General features: G+C 36.1%; 4 protein-coding genes across 4 annotated transcripts; 2 read left to right on the forward strand and 2 right to left on the reverse strand.

Moving 5' to 3' along the window:
- Nucleotides 1-358: 358 nt before the first annotated feature.
- LOC103984210 (E3 ubiquitin protein ligase RIE1) lies at nucleotides 359-4723 on the forward strand. The gene is made up of 4 exons (XM_009401666.3): nucleotides 359-937; nucleotides 2477-2596; nucleotides 3421-3712; nucleotides 4336-4723. Exons 1-4 carry the CDS (start codon nucleotides 468-470, stop codon nucleotides 4495-4497), a joined length of 1044 nt encoding a protein of 347 aa, XP_009399941.2. The 5' UTR covers nucleotides 359-467; the 3' UTR covers nucleotides 4498-4723.
- Nucleotides 4724-5433: 710 nt separating this feature from the next.
- LOC103984211 (calmodulin-1) lies at nucleotides 5434-7746 on the reverse strand. The gene is made up of 2 exons (XM_009401667.3): nucleotides 7536-7746; nucleotides 5434-6039 (listed from the first exon to the last, which is right to left on the reverse strand). Exons 1-2 carry the CDS (start codon nucleotides 7609-7611, stop codon nucleotides 5666-5668), a joined length of 450 nt encoding a protein of 149 aa, XP_009399942.1. The 5' UTR covers nucleotides 7612-7746; the 3' UTR covers nucleotides 5434-5665.
- Nucleotides 7747-8799: 1053 nt separating this feature from the next.
- On the reverse strand, nucleotides 8800-13695 carry LOC103984212 (leucine-rich repeat protein 1). Its single transcript, XM_009401668.3, has 6 exons — nucleotides 13385-13695; nucleotides 11433-11504; nucleotides 10106-10249; nucleotides 9737-9808; nucleotides 9578-9649; nucleotides 8800-9113 (listed from the first exon to the last, which is right to left on the reverse strand). The coding sequence occupies exons 1-6, from the start codon at nucleotides 13609-13611 to the stop codon at nucleotides 9044-9046; spliced, it is 657 nt and encodes a 218-aa protein (XP_009399943.1). The 5' UTR covers nucleotides 13612-13695; the 3' UTR covers nucleotides 8800-9043.
- A 3881-nt stretch (nucleotides 13696-17576) lies between these two features.
- LOC103984213 (heat stress transcription factor B-4b-like) lies at nucleotides 17577-18634 on the forward strand. The gene is made up of 2 exons (XM_009401669.3): nucleotides 17577-17924; nucleotides 18010-18634. The coding sequence occupies exons 1-2, from the start codon at nucleotides 17625-17627 to the stop codon at nucleotides 18547-18549; spliced, it is 840 nt and encodes a 279-aa protein (XP_009399944.3). The 5' UTR covers nucleotides 17577-17624; the 3' UTR covers nucleotides 18550-18634.
- The last annotated feature ends 3605 nt before the right edge of the window (nucleotides 18635-22239 follow it).

Raw genomic sequence — 22239 nt, forward strand, 5'->3', positions numbered from 1 at the left:
ATCAATCATTAAGATGTTGTAGGTGTGGATGATCAACATGTAGTATTTAAATGAGATGGTTGACTTTTTCAAGTCAAAATGTATTACTGGATTCACCAATGACAAGTTTGGGGAAGATATTAGAATTTATTTTTCTATGAAAAAAATTAAAATTTTTAATATATAAAATTAATTATAAGGTCTTTAAATTATTTATATTCTTTTAATTTTATATCAGAAAATTATAAAGCTTCAATCGATATATATATATATATATATATATGGATAAATTTTTGAAAATTATTATTATTATTATTATTATCATGTAATAGTCACTTTCCGAGGCGCGCTCCGAACCGCTCTTCCATACTTATTGTAGACCCGAAAAAGAGAGCACAAAGGTGGCATTTTGGAGCCCCATTTGCTTCCCTAAACCCCATAAGAAACCATCAAAATTGACCACCCCATTCCCTTCGGGCGGCCCTGCGATGGCGGATTCCGACCCCTTTGGCAGGAGCGGAGGCAGCGGCACCGCCGGACATGCCTCGAGGCCCACCGGCCCCCTCGACCACCACCGTCACCCCCGCGGAGTCAATTGGAACCTTCCGCTGCTCCTCGGCAGGGCCACCGTCAGGCGGCTGCTGGGCTCGGCCCCGCCCGCGGCTGCAGCTGTGGTGCAGCTGGAGGAGCGCCACCACGGGTGGGGCTACTCCAGGCCGGTCGTGGCGCTCGATGTGGTGTGGAATTCGGCGTTCGTGTTGGTCTCGGTGGCGGTTCTGCTATCGACGTGGAAGGAGCGGCCGGCGACGCCGATTCGGGCTTGGGTGTTTGGGTACGTTCTGCAGTCCTTGCTTCATGTGGGGTTTGTTTGTTTCGAATATAGGAGGCGGCGCCGGCTGAGGGAGAGGAGGAGGAGTAGGTGGATTGAAGTGGAAGAGGACGAGGATGAGGAGAGCAGGTTCGTGCGGATTTCTATGTTCTTGTTCTTATTTTCGATCTCCATCATTCACCCGACAGTTGTTTTTCTTGGATGGAATTAGGAAGGAATGCTTTCTATAATAAATTGATTTAGTTTCTCTCAATTTTGGTGCTCTTTAGCTTCTATAGAAAATAGATTTTTTTTGTTCTAAAAGATGTATCAGAAAGACGGCTGCTTAATATGCCATTGTTTGATTTCAAGCTGTTCACCTATTTTTCATGCGTAAATTGTGTGAGCATCTAAGCTGGTCTTATGAGGTTTCCTTTGATTATTCTGGAGAAGATGTTGTTGAATTTTTCCTCATGTATAAAAATTTGTCTTTCTCTTATTCTTGTTTTTTGAGTTCGGTTAATAGCAGTAGTTATTTACTATCCTAACATGGGACAATTTTCATTGGCATCAAAGTGTTGTCTTATTATCATGTGATGTTTAATCAATCTTAGTAAATGTTATACAACACTTCTAATAGAAAACATAAGCTATTGGAATCATTTCCAACTAATTTTTCAGTTCCAGAATTAATGGAAATAATATTGAACTTGAAGACCTAGAAATATGTTGCTTTATGTTGACAATGTTATATGCAAATTTAGGTCACTAAGTAGCACCATCATATAGATCTATCATTTAGCAGGAAAATATCAGAGTGACCAAAGAGGTTAAAATGAGAAGATTGGGGGAAAATATGGAACAGCATAGCAGAACATGAAGGGAAGGAGGGAGGGAAGAAAAGAAGCTAATCTACTTGTTTCCTTTTGCAAAATGTCTAGTTGGCTACCTCTTTGCAAGAGATAGATAATATAAATCACAATTCAAAGCAAGAAGGCTTCATCAGGGATTTCAAATTTTATGCCTAATCTGAAATCAGTCTTCTAAAGCTGATGCTATATAACCAGCAATGTAAGCTTAGGCTAGAGGTGTTCATCTTGAAAACTAAAATGTGACTTTTCTTTAGAGAAGTCTGCATTATTTTTTTCCATTTTTAGTGCTTAACTTGCGAGTCCGAAGGGACTTCACTCTAGTTTACACTGGAGAGGTACTTGAAACCAACTTCTAGATGGTTAGTGCCAGATTGGTTTGTATATATGGAAGTGTTCAACTGTTACATTTCACTTGAAGAGGATTCTTTTCCATTTTGAGATGTAGTAAATTTATCCTATTGTTTCAATGAGAACTAGGAGTAAAATAAACAAATAATAAATGTGCATTAAGAGTTTGAGAGTGCTTCTACTGATTTTAGGTTGTTGGATGTGTGTCATCTACGGTTTTGCTATTTGCTTTTAGTTCTTCTCATGTCGTTTAACACAAAAGTTGCTTACCTCCATTTTGGATACGTAGATATCTCAATGCCCTCATCTAGCATAATATAACATGAACTACATTCATTTAGATGGATATTAGACACCTAAGTTTTGTGCTCTTTTCTCTTATAATTAGAGATACATTTAGATCTGGACTATGCATAATTACAGTGGATTTGTTGTTTGTTTTGGTAAAGCTAACACTTCATCCTCCCAGGGCTGTTAAGAAATTGGAGTCCCTTAATGCAATGATTTCATTACTGTGGTGGATGCTTGGGTTCTATTGGATAGTTGTCGGTGGCCAAGCACTTCTACAAGATGCACCTCATCTCTATTGGTAAATATGTCATTCTGGGAATCCTTTCCCTTTTTATCTGATATTTCATTGAAATTTTGATTTTTTTTGTTTCTGAATTATTGGTAAAGCTATCTTTGTGGCGGTCCTTTTCCTTTTCAGATTCATGGAGATGCTTTCATGTTTTGAATCGCTGATTTGCCATGACTATATTTTAGACTGATGGTTTCAGCTAAATCAAATTTGGAAATAGGTGATGAATTTTATCTGATGATATATGTACCATTATATACCTTGAAGGTACTTCCTCTAGGCTGCTTCCAGTTCAATAACATCAGAAAAGCTGAATGACAAATTAATCCAGTCATATATTTAGGTAGAATATTGTTGTAAATTATTGGTTAATGAAAATTTTGAAAGGAAAGGTATCTGAGAAGGGAATAGTGAGGGCCAAGCAAGAAAAAGGCTACTCCGTGGATGGAATTAGATGCATATCACGGTATGGAGCCATCATAGGCTGGACCTTCCATGCCCTCATGTGGGGACTATGTGTTGATCTGGTGTTCCAGTCTTAAATTGGGCAAATTGTGACACCCCAAATTTACTCACATAGGATGTAGAGTAGTATCGAAACAATTGATAGGGATAGATGGGTCTATTACCATTGATTTAGGTTTAAACTTTGGATCATTGTTCCGAACTAAGTTAGTGAGTCAGTAATCCTATTGAATCAGATCATAACACTTTGCATGTTACATTTATTGTACGAAAATTTCTTTTTAATTGATTATAAATAGTAGTTTCTTGCACAATGTTTGATAGTCAAAATTATAAGTTGTTAATGTTTCACTTGAAATGACATGCAGGTTGACAGTGGTGTTTCTAGCATTCGATGTGTTCTTTGCAATGTTTTGCATCATGTTGGCCTGTGTAATCGGTATAGCCCTCTGCTGTTGCCTCCCATGTATCATAGCATTTCTACATGCTGTTGCAGCCCAAGAAGGTGCTTCGGATACTGATCTCAGCACTCTCCCCAAGTTCCGGTTCTGTCAGGGCAATCAACCAGATAAACTTGACCTAGAAAACCAACATCAAATTGCCATCACAATAAACGAGCAGAATTCCCTCGTGGACCTTGCCCTTCCTGCGGAGGATTCGGTAACTTGATCCCTTGAGTTTCCTTATTTATTTGTTACTATTTCCCTTTTATGTCAAGCTTTGAGTTCCTTGTTCCATAGAAGCTATGAATAAAACTGCCAGAGACAACTGGCTTTGGCATGGGTGCTTTGATTATTTGGACTATAGAACATGAAATATCAGATTCATTGGCCATATTGGTTTTTCTCGAGTAAAATTTGTTTATGCTAGTTAAAGTTTCTTACATCTGAGCTTTGGCCAAGTCAACAAGGCACAAAATAAGTAACTCTTTAATTGTGCAACACAGGTCAACCTAAATAACCAACTAAAATAAAAGTTTTGTTTTTCCAGAAAACTGTTTACCATTTGAAGCTTTGGCTGAAAACAGGACAAGTACGAGGGTACAGTTTGTTAATTTCGACTAGTCAATCGATTAAAGAGTCTCTGGATTCTGGAGTCAATGTCTTGCGTTCGATATCTTTATGTAACTTCTCAGTATTTCGTGATGTATGCAAACTATTTCATCTTCTGTACAGGTCACGATTGCTTTTGCATGTCGCCTAATGCATGTTTGCTAGCTATGGTACTGAAAATTTCTACATGTCTGCATTGCTGAAGACCTCTTATGAAAATTTCTTCTGTAGGAATGTTGCATTTGCCTTTCTCAGTATGAAGATGGAGTGGAGCTGCATTCACTTCCCTGCAACCATCACTTCCATTCAGATTGTATCGTCAAGTGGCTCAGGATCAAAGCCACGTGCCCTCTCTGCAAGTACAACATACTTGAAGGCGATGATCTTGTGTAGCTTGAAGAAACATGGCTTCAAACATCAGGTTAGCAGCTTACTATATGACTAATCTCGCGTGCTCTCCCAAGGCCATTGATCTCTGTAGAGAGGATACCATGTAAATTCAGGAGCTTTAGTTGTCTTATGTTTGAAATTTTCCTTGTATATTCTATGTCAAGACAGCTTTGTGTTCGATTTTTGTTCACTTGGATTCTCTCTTTTAATAGATGGAAATTTAGCTGGATGGATCTAAATTTTTGAAGTGGATATTCTTGTTAAGATAATGTTTTAACATATCAAAGAAGCCATCGCAAGAACTCTCGGATGATGTGGGTTTGCTTGCAAACCCGAGTTATGGAGCCCATGGTATCAGGTCTATGAGAAGTCACATAGGATGAGAAAGTCACGAGTCAATTCTGATCCCATAAAACTGCTCCACAGAGAGATTGTTCACAGAATTGAAGTGTTTCAGCAGATTGTGATGAATACATATACTCGATGAACAAAATATATGAGTATTGCAGCTAACCTTCTTTGCAGTTTTAATCCAATATGCAGAAGATTTTCTAATGAGGATTATCAAATGAACAACAACATGTTACATCAATCCATAGCTCGTGAGAGGAAATAAATGGAACCATTTTTTTAGCATTCCTTCACGTATGCAATCACTGCGAGTGAAGGAATCAGTGGACAATATAGAATTTTCAAGAGGCGTTCTAATGACATTAATACATTTTAGGGAAAACCGAAAGCTGTAAACTGTTCTCAATTCAAAGAGGTCGAAATAGAAATTTTTGTGCAAGGATCGGTTAATCGGCACTTTCACCTGTTTCACATGGCTCAAGGGAAACAAGTGATAACTCAGCACCGGTCCAATCAGCAAGAATCCGAGATGATGGTAGCTGTTCCAAAGGCAACTACTTGATCACCAGAACCATCAGTCAGAACAAGTGATGCCGAAAAAAACTGTGTTAAAGATAGTCCGAACCAAAACCAAACACTCGGATAGAAAACAAGTAGGGTCTGTAAGACAGATGCAATAGGGAACAACCACCCCATACATATAAGACACCGATGCTTGTGTTTGCAGCTACACTACTGGCTGAGGAATTAGAGTGACATTTTATAACTCATCCGCTGCTAGATTTCCTCCCTTTCTCACTTTCTGTTTTGTCGTCTGGGTTCACTTGGCCATCATGACTTTAACAAATTCCTCATAGTTGATTTGGCCATCGCCATCAACATCGGCTTCACGAATCATTTCATCGACTTCCTCATCGGTGAGCTTCTCGCCGAGGTTGGTCATGACATGACGGAGTTCTGCAGCAGAGATGAAGCCATTCTGGTCCTTATCAAACACTCGGAAAGCCTCCTTGAGCTCCTCCTCTGAATCGGTATCTTTCATCTTGCGAGCCATCAAGTTAAGAAACTCTGGGAAGTCGATTGTGCCGTTGCCATCAGCGTCAACCTCGTTTATCATGTCTTGAAGCTCTGCTTCTGTAGGGTTCTGACCCAGAGAACGCATCACAGTTCCAAGCTCTTTTGTCGTGATGCAACCTGTTGTAATTAAAGATGGAAAAATGTACTTCAATGACACCACTAAGATCCATCCAAAAAGGCCTATCTGTTTCAGTTATAGCTATAGCCATCATCTCTATGCAAACAATTTCTACTAAGCCAATAAGAATAACATGTAGAAATAGGGGCTACTCAATGTAGATATATAGTTACACTATGTGTTACCGTGCCGCACTCTGAAGAATAACGTTCAAGCAGCATCCTGAATAGCTGCTTCAGTAAATTGCCAATGTCCATATCTTGACAAGGCAAAACTATTGATTACTTAGAATCATTTTACTTATGCTACATATAATATGCCAAGTGACACGGTAAAGCCTTAGCTTTATGACAAGGATGATCCTTCACAACCTAAGTGACCAAAAGTCTAAGCCACGAAAATAGCCTTTCTATTTCCAAGGCTAATGCTGGACATATTGATCATTCCCAGACTCCAACATAGATGGAACCCCATAAGTAGGTTGCTCCAAGGATGTATACCAAGAGGCATTTTTGGTGGTGTAATTTCTTGAATGGTTAGCTACTTAGTTGATATCTTTAAGAAAAAGGGCTAGAAAAAGTAAATGAATCAATCTATTAACGATTCGTTATTGCAAAGTAATTAACACTCTTAAAGCTCGAGGGAATGAACACAGTTTTTGTGGGATCATTTGATGTTGATATAGTCAAAGTTGCTTATCGAACTAAAAGAAAGTAACTAGCTTGTCCCACATTAACTTGTCTGACAAACTATTGCCATTCCAATTAATAATCCCATCCATCTTGCATCCAACTTATGTGGGAAAGCAATGACCACCTTGAGAATGTTGTACTCCCATAAAGCTATGGCTGAAAGTACACCACAACAATCCCACTTTATGTTTGAATCATCACAATATAGACTCATCATGGAAATAGAAGGTCAAATGTGTGGAGACGGGAATCAAGATCCTCATTAAAGAATACACACTCATATGTAATGTAGGAGAAGATGCAAAATTTCTTGTTCTACATTAACAAGCCTTTGACACGGATAAATCTCAAAAGAGGATTTATACATGCACTATGAATCCTGGTTGTCACTGACGTCCCAAGATGATGAAGAGGATTGGGAGTTGGAACAAGATCCCAAGGATATCAGACGTTAAAGGTCTCTTAACACAAGTGAACAACCACTACATGTATGATAATTTCACCGAATCAAACCTGATGCTCAAGCTAAAGGGGCGAAGACAAAACCTCAGCGGTTTACTCAGATCTGAAGTCAACAACCTTCACAGCGTAAATAAGAAAAATCGAGACAACGATTCATAAAGATATCTGATTCATGTTTCAGGGCGGGTCGATTATCTGCTTCCAAAAAAACCTCTTCGACGATCAAAAACCTATCTTAGAAGACACAGTACGGTGAAAGCAAATGAAATCCTTCAACGCTTGACCAACAGGATCTACGAATTAAGAAGACGTGGTAGAAAATGCGATCGAGGGGATCTAACCATCGCCGTCCTTGTCGAACAGGCTGAAGGCCTCCTTGAACTCGGCGATCTGATCGTCGGTGAGCTGCTCCGCCATGCCTCCTCTGCAATCGTTCTTACAAGAGAAGGATGGAGAGAGAGATTGGAGATCCTTGAACAACAACTAGAAGAAGAAAGGGAGACGAAGAAGAGGACGCGAGCGTTTTGTGCCCTCTCACTTCGCGGTGATCGATTCCACCCCGTAAAGTCTCTTATAACGGGGCGTTATCTTTTACTTTTCCATCAACACCCTTCTTTATCCCACAAAATTACATAAATAGCTTTCCCGCACACATAAAATGACAGTTTTCGCCTCATGTCTGCCCCCAAATCTACCCAGGTGCCAGTAACGTGCGGTCCCTTCACCCTGGGCCCCGTGTATTTGGGACCAGCAGCGGAAAGTGATCGGGACCGTCTAAAATAGTGGGCCCGAATCCAGACCGGTTTCTTCGATGGCCGAAGAGGCCCGCCAGGTTTGGGTCCCATGTGACCTGCAAACCGGTATATTTGTAGGTGAGGTAAGCAGAAAGAGAATGCGTAGGCTAAACGACTAATTTCTGAGACCGTCGGATTACGATCGAGCGGCTCTTTGGAACAAGGCGGTCGATATGGTGCTGCGAATCAACAACAAGGGTAAACTGGTCATTTAGAGAGGCCTCAGGGGTTGTTCCGTAAATTTATGAGACGCCAATAGTTGACCCGCAGTTACCGCGTCTATTTCTGGAATCTTCCTTTATTTGGGTGCCGATGAGTGAAATTATAGTTTCACCCTCGACGCGGATCGAACGCGGAGAAGGGGTGGATAACCATCCGTTGAACAACGGTAGCGGTGCCACGTCGTCTATCATTTCCTCCTCTCGTTGAGAGAGCGTCTCATTGCCGTTTGGGAATAAGACCATCCATGACCGTTGATGACAACACAAAGGTGGCATCTGAGCCGTTAAAGAACGAGGTGGCGTGGGAAGCCAAACGCCATGCTTGGATCGGTCGACATGCTTCCTTCACATGATCTCTCGAAATCTACCATTTGCAAAGAAATGTTTTCTATATTGGATATCCATTTTCTGTAATACGCTCAATAAAATATTGATCTTTGAGTGATTATACGTCTTATTAAAAATAATAAAAACCAGTTTAAGGGAAATCACACATCAGCAATCTGTGATGGCCTTATGTTAAATTGAAGTCAAGGTATTACTACAACTAAAATAGATATAGCTCTCCAAAACATATGACATGCACAACATAACAGCAAAGATCCATACTTCCACTTGAAAGCACCAAAATCATGTGATTGCACTCACAAGCATGACCCAACTTTTATTGGGAACAAGTTGTCATCCTTGATACACTTATCTACATCGACACACAGCAACAAACCACGTCTTAACCTAAAAGAGAAGTCCAATATATGCAACAACCTATTCTTATAGCACATTACATCCAACAACTAGTGGTGATGGTGCTGCGACTCATGTCACCGATGGCTTTCAGCAGTTGGTGTCATAAGATGCAAGTCCCTGCAACTCTGGACCTTCCAAGCGTGGATTGTTCTCAAAGCTGCATTAGAAGAGGCAAGTTTTACAGTTAAAAGAATAAGAATAACTGCAAAACTGGATATCGACTATGATATTGCAAAGCGTGGGCAGTTGAGATCACAAGTGAAACATGATCATTGCATTTCATATATAAACTTTGGAAAATCATCAAGCTCCGGCGAGGCTGCTTTTACTAGAACTGGTTCAAGTGACATGGATTGTGATGAGATCATACAGAAAATAACTGACCATATGGCAAGTGAAATGGCCTACATCTGTTGTCAACCCCAAACATTTATTACAACCTCCACTTTGGAGCCATTCGTGAAGTAAGCAATGGATACTAAAGTGATTATAAATCACAATATGATTTTTAAAATTATTCTCAGATTTCTTAAGTTTTTCTCATCTTCATGTGCCAGCTCTGTTTAAAGGGGAGAAGCTTGTAAGAAACAAAATAGTGATGTAATGTGAGCGAGAAAGTACTTGTTCAAAGGGATGTGTTCAAATGGTCCAGTAGTGGGAATTGTTCCACAGAGATCGTTGTTTGATACATCTCTGGCAGAAGAGGAAAAAAGAATATTATTAGAAAGCATAATATACCTTTAACAATAAAACATCTCAAAAGCAAAACTGAGCACTTACACAACTTTGAGGCTAGAAATTTCAACAAGTTCCCTTGGAATTTGACCAGTCAAATGATTATCATTTAACCGTCTAGAAAAGCAAACAAGATATAAGTTATCTTTGGTAAAAAGTTCATACCAACAAAATTGAGAAAAGTTTAATATTGATGAAAAGAAATATGAAAATTGATGCTATAAACCTAGGATACAGACATCTTTTTCCTGCTTTAATATAGAATAACCAGCATAACGCTTATGTCATGAATATAAAACTGAGTTGCCAAAACATCTGTATAATATGTCCCCATAAATGGTACCAGTAATAGATTTAATAAAATACCTCACCTTTGTTCGCATAAATAAAGGCTGAAAATTGTTCATAACTTACAAGAAAACTAGAGACTTCAGCTTCCCTAATGCTGGCGGGATAACCCCTGAGATGTTGTTATTATACAAATCCAAGCTAATGAGACTCTTCAGATTACCAAACTCAGTTGGTATGGTTCCTTGAATATTGTTTTTGTAAAGTTCCCTGTATGAGTGGCACACGACAGCTATTAAACCTTTGGTTAGTATTGAGAAGTACTATTTTGCCTAATTAAAAAAACCACAAATACAACACCTAAAAATTCAGAAATATCAAAAAAATGTTTTGAAAATTCAAAATGAAAGAATAAGATCAAGGAAAATTATGTTTGCGAGACCTGTAAAATCAACTAAACTGCAGATAATGAATTTTGCCATGATTAACATATAAATCAATCAGGAAACTTTTGTACTGTTGATCAGTAATCTGCAGCTGAAAATCAAGAATGATTTTTAAAGAAGAAATCTCTACACAACACCAACCAATCCCCTCCCCTCCCCCCCCCCTTCTCTCTCTCTCTCTCTCTCTCTCACACACACACACACACAACACAAAAAAAGAAGTTTAGCAGTAGCTTTCATAGAAGCAATTGTTATAGAGGTTAAAGTAGTCCTGAACAAGTTTGGATTGTCAAAATAGGCATGAACTGAGCTGGATTATTCCCAAAATAATCTTGAATCGAAATCTATATATTCTGAGCTGATTATTTATTCAACTGGTAGGATGCCCAAATAATTGATCAGCCAATTAGACCAACCTAAGCTTACCCAATTAGACTACTTTCGTAGTCTATCCCTCTTTTGTTCCTATCGACATCAACCAATTTTGTAACAAGAATTTATGACATACGATACATTCTAAGCCGGTATACGAATGAAATATGGCATGTCTGCCTACCTCATGTCATGCCAACATATAGTTATTGACTTTTCCCGTCATGGTGGCCTAAGTCATATAAAAGCCTAGATAAAATATATTAGCTTGTCTCCATTGAATTTCCAATTGTTAGATTTCAAATATAATGTTAAGGCCTCATAATTATCCTTAGATATGAAAAAATAATGCAGCTTCAAAGAAAATACATTATCATAATTCATGATATCCATTGTCCTAGTCAACATCTGCAGAAAACAAGCAGAATAGACAAGCACAAGTATAAAAAACTGTCCACAAGCTTGCCAATCCAGCAAGAACAGGTGGGATTTCTCGCCAATGGGGTGATCTTTTGACTTTTTGTAACTTGGCAGTTGATGGTTAAATGTTACTGTTGGTTCATAAAAAAAAAAAAGAACAACTGGCACATGAACATGAACTAGAATGATCACAACAAATGATGAGGGATTCTTACAGATATTGCAAATGCTCAAGACGTCCAATGTCAGGTACGAGATGGCCAGACAACTTTGAATTGCCTAGGTCCCTGTAAAAAGCAACATCGCATGACAAAAGCCAAATAATTCACTGGTTTGGATAAGAAGAATGACAAGCAAATAATTTGGAGAGGGAAAAAAATAACAAAATGCAATAACGAAGACTAACTAAAGTTGAAAACTTGATGTTTGAATATAAGTGCTAGATGTGATGCTTAAAACTTGGTCAAACACTCATGGTCAACCGAAGAACATATAGCGTCCACTGTCTACTAATATGTGACATACATAAACAACATCCCACCACCTTAAAACTCAAAACACTTGTGTTTTTCATAGTAGAGGAATGAAGAATGGGTTATAATCCCCATAATAGCCTGAATCAAATAAGCACAAAGTTTCTGATTATATTCCACGTCAACTTCACTGACTAGTTGCTATGGAACTAGTACAAGAAATACAACTAGAAATAGATAAGAGGGAGAAAATCAGTATAAGTTAACCAACTCTATTGCCATACATGTATATATGACAAAGCAAAAAACAAAGATTATTTACAAATAAATATCTCATCTAAGTTCCCTCTGTCAAAGACGCATTTACATTTGTTGTTGAGTCATCTCGGAATGGGCATTTACATAAGTATTATTATGGATTCTTTAAACCATGTTATTAATCTCTCTCCTTTCCTTTCCTATCTTAACCATTCTTAAGCATTAAAGTCAATCATGAAAACATATAAAAGGCTATTTGATTCCAATGAGCATGCACCAACTCTGTTGAATCCAGAATCTTGATTACCCACACAAAAGATGCTGATTTACCCTCATTTTATTATATTAGTTGAGGCATCATGTGACCTCCATTATCTATCCATACTCATTGCTCCCAAGTCAATTTTATCATCCAGTCAAAATACAATAAAAACAACACATAAATGTGTCATTGTAGTGCAGATGAATTCACCATACTGTCAAATTTCCTACAGTATCTAGATTTCTTTTTCACAAATTTAGAAGTAAACATCCCTTAAATGCAACACTGCATTTCCTTGCAAACAAACATTCTGTGAAGTGCACTACATCAGCTGATTTCTGTTGTACCAACAGAAAAAAAGGAAAAAAACATCAACATTCTTATCTTTATCAATACATCAGAAAGTAAAAAAGTTCAAAATATATGGTCAGTTCTCTCTACCACCACCATGGAATACCCGAACCACAATAAAGAAATCAATCAGAGAAAGAAAGTGTTTTGCTAATTTTCTTGGTCACTGATGTTCTGATAGTACGACCACTGATACTACTGTTAAGTCTGGGAATGACTAACCAGACCAACTGGGCACTGAAATCATATGCCAGAAAGTAACTTAACTATAGCATGTCAAAAGACCTTCACTTCTTCTATTAAAGGAGATAACACTCATTAAGAGATTGCCAACCTTTGATACTTTCCCCAGACTCTTCACTTTACCAGAGAGTTCATATAATCAATATCATAGCAATCTATTAAGTACTACTCATGACCAAACGAAAGAAAAGGAAAAAAAATGACCAAAGGACTGTCTTTAGAAAATCCAGCATTTTACCAAAGACTTCCATCAAAATAGAATCCCACCATATAAACCCCTTTCTTCCCAATAATCCCCTGCAAACCAAAAATCTTCGTTTCTAACAAAGACACAATACTCGTCAGCAAGTTCTCAATTTACGATATTTCACCACAACTCGTGACATCACCAGACATTCCACAACCTCTGTATCACAACAATTAATAATATGACATCGGTAGGCAAACCAACCGAAGCGCATGAATAATCAAGGGGAAGGTCATTGAAAAATTCTATCCTTCCATGCCACCCAATCTTACGAAACCCCTCTAACCAGATATTGTCACAAAATTCCAAGAAATTATGAAAAAGAAAGCCTACACGCGAGTGACGCGATTGTCTTGATTACAGGTGATATGGAACCAAGTGCAAGGGTTCACAAGCGTCGGATCCCAGCTCTCGAGCACGTTGCCTGGGTCGGAGAGGCTCTTCCTCAGGGCGTAGAGTGCGTCACCCTCGGAGTTGGAGGACACCAGAGTCAGCGAAAGCAAAGCCACCACTGCGAACACCGATACTGTTCTGGCCGCGATGTCAGTGGCGACAGCCATAACGCCCTCCGCTAGCGAAGATCGCACTTCCCCACGAAATCGAGTTAGGGTTTCGGCTCTCTTCGAAGTGGGGATTCGGTCGGAACACGACGGCATTTGGTGGAAAAGAACTCTTAAGTTGTTCCTCCGATTGTGTATAGATAAAACTATTACCTTATAGTGAGACAAAGATGGAAGCAGTCCAATAGTGAAAGGGGAGCACTTGGTTACGCTGAATGCAGTGGGTTTCGGATAACATGCTGTACAAGTCTATCTGAGGTCTTCGATGGTCTTTGATAGTTCCCCCTGCAAAATGCACTGTAAACAAAATCTTAAATTGCGGTTTGTTAGACGGATGGACGTCAGGATATGTCGGTTTGCTCTTTATCCGTTACTTTTCCGAGATTCATTGCTCGTGACATATTGAAAAGATATATGATAATAAAAATTAGGTTATTGTTGATGCTCTAATTAAGCATTCATCTTAACTTATTGATCTGATTGTATATTATTTCTATTCCTGTAATTAATTACTTTTAATATTTCGATCTTTATATTTTTAAAAATTATATTAATATTCTTATATTTATGAAAATAAAGTATTTAATCTCATTTCCCCTCGTGTTGTCGATTTTGTTGACAGAAATATCATAGGGTTTGTCATTAAAACGTGCTAACTTTATCTTATTTCAATTTATCATTGAGCGCATACGGTATTTTTATCAATAAAATCGAAAGCGCGAGAAGAAACGAAATTAAATATTTCACATCGTAGATCCCAATATAATTTTTGAATATATACGAATTGAAATACTAAAGGTAACTAATTAAATATCTTACTTATTATACATCACTTATATATTCTTAGTTTTGTTCTATTAACCTTATTCTAAATCATTAAATTTAAATATTTCAGTTAATATTATAATTATACACCTCTCATATCTTTCTAAGTTAATTTTTGATATATATATATATATATATATATATATATATATATATATATATATATATATATATATATATATATATATATATATATATATATAGAGAGAGAGAGAGAGAGAGAGAGAGATAAGTTGAAGAGTCTGCCATGACCACAACCTTATATATATATATATATATATATAGAGAGAGAGAGAGAGAGAGAGAGAGGGAGAGAGAGAGAGAGAGAGAGAGAGAGAGAAGAGAGAGAGAGAGAGAGTTAAGATGAAAAGTCTGCCATGACCACAACCTTATTTGTCAGGGTTGCAAACATTTGCTGAAACCTCCACCATCTCATGTCAGCAAGAAGGAGATCATGTTAGGAGGTCAAACATTGATGTTTCATTACTGCCATCAAATCCATAGTTATCATTAGCTTACAACCACGACAAACACATTCTTTGAGATATTCTGATCATCTTTACTTTTGGTATCTTTAGTGAAAGAAAAAGCTTTGATGCAAAGGACCCTTTGGGCTGAAAGCAGTGACCTAATCATGGCCATTGCTTTTCCTTTTGTTCTCACACTTTTCCATCAGTATCCAGTCTTTGCATGAGAATCTGCAGCAACCTATGATTCATCATGAGCTGAGGGCTAAAATGATTGCTTGCAACATGCTTTCACCTCTTCCTCATTCCACTCACTCCTTCAGAATCACCATGAGAGAGACTCCTATGCACGCAAAACCAGTACTCCATACCAGATCTCTGACTTGTATGACAAAGTGCTACATCAGTCAAGCTCTAGCACACAAGAATTTGGCTTGGCATGATATAGATAGATCTCCTAACTCCAGCTAAAAGAACAGACATTAATAGTCTTTGGAACCTTCATCCACTGGTGTTCTTTGAGGCAAACAAGCTATTCCAGCTTTTATCAAAATGGAAGGCATAAACCCAAGTTCTGAGAAGGCCATTCCTGCCCCTGTCATTCCCATCCAAGCTTGTTCTGTATGAATGAGAGAGAGAGAGAGAGCTACACATCCTCTCTGTTGAAGAGACTAATTAGATCAGATTGAGTCACTGCTCCGACACCACTGACCCACACTCGGCCTCTTGGGAGAAAAGAAGGGAAATGTTCTCTGCAAAGCTTCCTTTGTCTTGCAACCTCCCATATGTGGAGTGTCATTTCCCCTTTTGCTTTTCCAATTTCAAAAGCTCTTGAAAGGGGGGAAAAGAGTTGCCTTTTCTTTTAGCTAAGCATAGTGGCTGAGAAGAATTGGATATACCAATGAGTTCTGACTTCTGAGGATCTGTTGTGTGCCATGCAAAAAAGCAACTTGGAAAGAGGGATGCATGAATGAATAGTCTATGGTTATTGTCTAAGCCCTACTAGTCTATGTTCTTTCAAGCATGTCTGCAATCAAGACCTGTTGTCTTGCAAATGCTGAGTGCATAACTCCAAATAAGATTCTCTGAACAAACAACTCAGGAACACAAATCTAGATCTCTTCACATGGACCTAGATGACTTGATAAATTAAAGTTCTCTGCATGTTTGCATGAATATCCAGTGTCACATGAACCAATCTAGATCAGTGTAATGCATTATGGGATCAGGATTGTGGGGCTAAAGCAGACAAGAAGTTCTAATCTTTGATTGAAATCCCTCTTCTTATTTTAATTTTTTCCCCTCCTTTTTGTCAGTCAAGAGAGATCTAAACCTGTCTTCCTGTTCAGTGGGTCACATGTGGAAAGGGAAAGGTCATGTGAAGTACACAGAACATGTCTACAACTAATTAATCATCAAAACAACTTGTCATATGTGGAATAGAATCTTCCACAATATTCAAATTCCATGAATTCATACTATGCAACATTTCAAGCTTGCTGAAACCCAATACTCTGAATGACTTCAAGATATGTATATCTCTGACTGGCTCTTTTAGCTGAAACACAACTTGCCTGGAAGATTAACCAAGGCAAAGAGTGAGCAAATAGAAAAAAAAAAGTTGATAGTTCAATCTATTATCAGGGTGGTTCTAGATATTTGCATCGACTATATAATTTCAGTAAATGTATAAAATGATGAAAAATTCAATTTCTGTGCTCAGTTCAGTGTCCAGCAACTCTGTTTGCTTTGCAGTTGAATAGTTAGAAACTTTCAGTGGAATAAATCTCACAATTTACTTTCTCCACTTAGTTGAACAAATGAGAACCATGTAAACATGTCAGTTAAGTTAAACAATATCACAAATTTATCCTATGTGTTCTGCATACAATTAAGATGGATCTACAAGTCATGAATTATCTTCAGAGAGGAAGCATATGTGAAGCTATCTGAAGTTCCTTTGCTACATCTTTGTTAGTGAGAAGATTACTGAAGTAATCTCTAATCACAAAACATCATCCCAAATCACATATGGAACATCTCACCTTAGATATTTATCACAGGAACAGCCAATAGATTATGACATTGCATCACAAGTGATTACTTTCAGATGAGGATTAAGTATTTCATCAACTTCTTTTGAGAACAGTGGAAGCCATGGGCTTGTCTTGAAGGCTACGAATATAACAGAAATGAAGAAGAAACATCTAAAGAAGCAATAAAGGCTAGGCATAATATGATCACCAAATTCTTTGAAGATTATACACCATTTTTTCTTAGAATATAAACAAAGTATTATGTGACATTTCTGCTGCAGCTTTACATTAATCTATATGTAGTCATGAGGTCACATGGATACTTGAAGTTTCATGAGCAAAAGTCTTATACAAAGATTCTTCTAAGTACATCTCCATGGCCAAAAATAGTTTTCTGAGCAAACAAGTACTCTAAATTTCCTAGAAATGCCTTTTTCTGCACAAATATTTCCTTGAAATGCCCAGGACTAATTTTCTTCCAGTTGACAATAGGACTTTTAGTGCTTGTCATCATAACCCAAATACTTTTTGTCATATCAAGTAAATGATTGAAAGTGTTTTATCAGTGAGAAAAGGAAAGTTATAATTGAGAAAAGTTCCAACTTTCAATTGCTTCCATGGACTGGAAATATTCACACACCTCTATAGGTATATAAAAAAGTGAGAGAGTGAGAGAGATCCAAAAATGCATAGCAGAGCCAGCAGGAACAGGCTTCCTTTTCTTACTTGTGTTGCCATGGCCTTCTTGGTGGAGAGGTGTGGAGAGATGGCTGCCTCTATGGTGTCTCACAGACCAGTGCCTGCTCCTTTCCTCACCAAGACATACCAGATCGTTGATGACCCTGACACAGACCACATTGTCTCCTGGGGTGAAGATGAGACCACCTTTGTGGTCTGGAGGCCGCCTGAGTTTGCAAGGGACCTCCTTCCCAATTACTTCAAGCACAACAACTTCTCCAGCTTTGTCAGGCAGCTCAACACCTACGTAAGCTCCTTGGAAGTGCCTTCTTGCAGGAATGCTGATTCCTAACGGAGTAAATCTGATAGGCTTTTTGTTGACACCATTGCAGGGATTCAGAAAGATAGCTGCAGATAGGTGGGAGTTTGCGAATGAGTTCTTTAGGAAAGGGGGTAAGCATTTGCTCTCAGAAATCCACAGAAGGAAGGCCTCTCAAGCCCCTCAAAGCTACAACCACTTGCAACACCAGCTCTTGAATCACTCGCCGCCGCCACATCACCTTCCAGATGAAGCGAGCAGTTGGATTGAGCCTCCTCCGACCGCAGCAGGTGGAGACGCCGACTTCCTCTCGGCTCTGTCGCAGGACAACCAGAGGCTGAGGAGGAGGAACTCCCTCCTCCTGTCGGAGCTCACCCACATGAAGAAGCTGTACAATGACATCATGCACTTCCTCCAAAACCATGTCGCATCGGTTTCCACAGATCAAAGTTGTGCTGATCCTAGAGGTCATAGGCTAGTGATGGACTCGCAGTCAGGATCACAGTGGCACAGGGACGAAGGCAGCATCAAGCTCTTTGGTGTTCCTCTTCATGACAACAAGAAGAGAGTGCATCTTGAAACTGAATCAGAGACTTCAGAGAAGTATCCATGAATTGTTTGAAGAGGAAGAGATGTACATGAGACTGTGTAATTGCTTGAGGAATGCCTCAGTCGAATAATATGTTCTTTAATTTGCATCTTATTATTTGCATGATAATGATAGCTCAGCACATGTTTGATCAATGTCAAAAAAAATATCTATATCAAAAGTAAAAAATCAGAAACCTCAATAGATAATTTTTTTAATCAATTATTAATTTTCTAATAAATCTTTGGATCAAGTTTTATTTTTGTCATCATACTTAAAAAAATAAATCTTTTATAGTTCATCGTTATATCGTGCGATAAAATTGAATTTTATCTTCATCACTTACACTTTTAAAAAAATAATCAAAAAATCATTAGCAAAATAATATAAAAATATATTTCAAATAACGCAAAAATAAATCCAAATTGTACTCTTTATATTCATCATTAACTTTTTTTTTTTAAGTTGTAGTGATAACATCATTACCCTATTCATAAGGTATGAAATCATTAAAATATCCACCACACCGAATAAGTTATGAAATCATTAAAATATCCAAAATTAGAGTGATAGCAACAACAAAAAAAATCATTCAAAATCATTTTTTTCATATTACCTTATAAAATTTAGTATTATTTACATGTCCATTCAAATCTTAAGATCTTTTGCTTATACTTTATCTTCTAAATTCTAATTTAATCCATACCCTATAACTATGACTAAAGTATAATGTTATATTTTAATTTTTATTATTGTTATCGATAGGAGTGCAAGATAATCTTAAAATTAAAACACGTTGACTTACTAAATAAAATGACAAAACTTCCATTATACATGATATTTTTTGACACATGTATATAGTTATAATATCTAAATAAAGAAAAACATCAATATAACATATCCAAAATTTATACACATAAAATGTTTATAAGTTATCGTCCATATCCATGCTGGCATGGGTTTGGCACATGCTCACTTTCCTATCTAATCACTATGGTAAGATACTAGTATCCTTATATACAAAATATGATCTATAGTGAGTAATCATTCAGTGAGTATAAGTCTTTATAGTTTTATTCAGGTGAGCATGTATCATGTCATATATATCATATTTTAAAATCATCATAAGATAATTAATAATAAACATATCATCCTATCACTTATTTAGTAAGCAAAACCCTACAACTAGCATATGTAAAATAAAAAAAATAAAATTCTATATTGAAATAATTCAAAATGATTATATGCACATATATGAAATATAATAAATTCATGGATTTCTACATCCCATATCATAACATAAACGTGTACTCTCATACCGTACATCATCTTAATATATACGTGTACTCTCATACATTATGTCATAATACATACATGTATTCTCATACCGTACGTCATAATGCATATATATACTCATACACTACATGTCATAATACATATGTGTACTTTCACAGTGCACATCATAGCATATATGAGCATTGCATATCGCAACATTTACGTGGACTCTCACACTATACATCATAATATATATATACACTTCAACACCGTTTGTCATAGCATATAAGTGTATTACACGTTATAATATATCCATGCACTCTGACACCACATGTCATAGAAAATATGTGCACTCCCATACCGCATATTATCATATATGTATGCATATAATATATTTTCATCGTAATTCATATATTTTTATATTTACAAATACACACATTCATATTTAGCTCATGACAATCATATTAGTCTAAACATGTTTTCCAAAATATATTATGTACATAATAATTTATATGATAACCATTTTATAATAAATTAAATTCATACTTATTTGATTAAACTCAAGACCATATTCCTTAATAATCGAATATACTAGAAAGCGATAAATTGGGAGTATAGGGTTATGAGTTAAGAACCGTACCTATTGAATTATCGATTTATAATAATTCATAAAAATATTTGATAAAATATCTCATAAAATAAACTATATTTAATCTAAAAATTCATCTAATTTTTTAACAATTCACTCTGTGAGTAAATTTACTAGTTAATATTAATCAAACCATTATATAATTCAATGAAAAAAATTTATTTTTATTATTCTAATTGACCAAATGATCTTGAATTATCATGAAATTTTATAAAACAAATAAGAAACATATAAAACTAAATACACACCAAATTTTAATTTAAAATAGAATCATTTAGAGGCTAAACTATCCTCCTAATTCAACTACAAATATTTATTCTGTTTTGCTAGAACTAAGTTTGGATTATCTAAATTTATAAACCTATTAAGAAAGGAAGTATTCACTCAATTCTAAATCTCACGTAACTATAAAAAAAATATTTTAAAATATATCAAAAGATCAAAGTCTAATCATATCTCTAAGAGGACAAATTAAGCTTAAATAGGACCACTTATCAAAAAAATAGAGGATTTTGAATACTGACACAACTCTATGCACTATTATCAAATTATGGTCATACTAGAGGCCTTAGAACTATATGAGAATAATCTAAAATATATCAAAAAATTAACAATAAATTTGAAATATAAGTTACTCAAAAGTAATTGAAAATATCAGTATATAATATCTAAAACTGAAAAGGGAAGAATTGAGTTTTTCTTACCTCAATTTTTCTTAGAGCTAGAGTTTTCTAGCTTTAGCTTTCATAGAAAAACTGAGAGAATCAATCTTCTTAAGAGTTAGAGTTTCCTAGCCTTCATACGAAAAGCTAAGATGATGACAAAAAAAAAGAGAGAAAGGGCCATGGGTTATTATGTTGGTAAAGAAAATGAAGCTAAAATAATATAAGGATACTTAAGAAGTTATGTTGAGGTCAAGGATTCAATCACATTATGTCTTATTTTAAGTTTTTTTCTTTTTTTATTAATATAATTCTATTGTTGCAGCAACTTTCAGTTTAATTTGGTTTAACAAAGAAGATATTTTTAATCTAAACTCATCATTTAATTTCAATTATGTATATTAACATTCTTAGTATAGCACTGATTTACATCTCTATTTAATTTTTAAGTACTTCATTCATACCTAAGTAGTTTATTATCCTTTATATACATGAGGTTTAACACATAAACTTCTTAATGATGTCAAACTTATTCAAACCTTGATATTCGTGAATTAAAATTTTATTATTATTTATAGTTATTATATGTATGCTTATTACCATAACTTAATCTTATATTCAAATCTGTTAGCACACTTTGAGTTATTATGTTATGCTTAACGTAAATATTAATGTTTATGCATACTCAATCAATATTTTATAAAACACTAATTTTTTTTTGAAAAGCATGTACTTCAATCATAAAAATTAAAAATATGAGTATGTTATTTATCATATTTATGAAATATATACATCACAAATCATATCACTAAATAAGGATAACATATACATTTTATTTATGCTCCTATTGACATACTAGTTATAGTTAAAAGTGTACGAGATTCAAACACTATAATAAATCTTAGTTTAATCATTACTAATATTTAGTTTGAAATAAAAATATTATAACATAAAAATATTCTTACCATCATATTATAGCATGATAATAATTTGATATTTTTAAATGATATTAATGTCGATTAGATTTTCAGCACTTCTATTCTAACCATCAAAAACAATCATCTAAGGCAAATTAATTAATTACGAGGTCATATATACATATTTTTGGCTTTTGTGAGATAAATTATA

The sequence above is a fragment of the Musa acuminata genome, chromosome BXJ2-5, assembly GCF_036884655.1.
Source record: "Musa acuminata AAA Group cultivar baxijiao chromosome BXJ2-5, Cavendish_Baxijiao_AAA, whole genome shotgun sequence".
NCBI lineage: Eukaryota > Viridiplantae > Streptophyta > Magnoliopsida > Zingiberales > Musaceae > Musa > Musa acuminata.

What these genes read in the sequence shown, in the direction of transcription:
- LOC103984211 (XM_009401667.3), bottom strand. Translation starts at nt 7,611, where the DNA reads ATGGCGGAGCAGCTCACCGACGATCAGATCGCCGAGTTCAAGGAGGCC. An exon ending in GTTCGACAAGGACGGCGATG is followed by an intron (nt 6,040 to 7,535) that starts GTTAGATCCCCT and finishes TAATTACAACAG; the next exon opens with GTTGCATCACGACAAAAGAG.
- LOC103984213 (XM_009401669.3), top strand. Translation starts at nt 17,625, where the DNA reads ATGCATAGCAGAGCCAGCAGGAACAGGCTTCCTTTTCTTACTTGTGTT. An exon ending in TCAGGCAGCTCAACACCTAC is followed by an intron (nt 17,925 to 18,009) that starts GTAAGCTCCTTG and finishes ACACCATTGCAG; the next exon opens with GGATTCAGAAAGATAGCTGC.
- LOC103984210 (XM_009401666.3), top strand. Translation starts at nt 468, where the DNA reads ATGGCGGATTCCGACCCCTTTGGCAGGAGCGGAGGCAGCGGCACCGCC. An exon ending in GATGCACCTCATCTCTATTG is followed by an intron (nt 2,597 to 3,420) that starts GTAAATATGTCA and finishes AATGACATGCAG; the next exon opens with GTTGACAGTGGTGTTTCTAG. An exon ending in CCCTTCCTGCGGAGGATTCG is followed by an intron (nt 3,713 to 4,335) that starts GTAACTTGATCC and finishes TTTCTTCTGTAG; the next exon opens with GAATGTTGCATTTGCCTTTC.
- LOC103984212 (XM_009401668.3), bottom strand. Translation starts at nt 13,611, where the DNA reads ATGGCTGTCGCCACTGACATCGCGGCCAGAACAGTATCGGTGTTCGCA. An exon ending in CTTGAGCATTTGCAATATCT is followed by an intron (nt 10,250 to 11,432) that starts GTAAGAATCCCT and finishes CCACTCATACAG; the next exon opens with GGAACTTTACAAAAACAATA. An exon ending in ATTTCTAGCCTCAAAGTTGT is followed by an intron (nt 9,650 to 9,736) that starts GTAAGTGCTCAG and finishes CTCTTCTGCCAG; the next exon opens with AGATGTATCAAACAACGATC.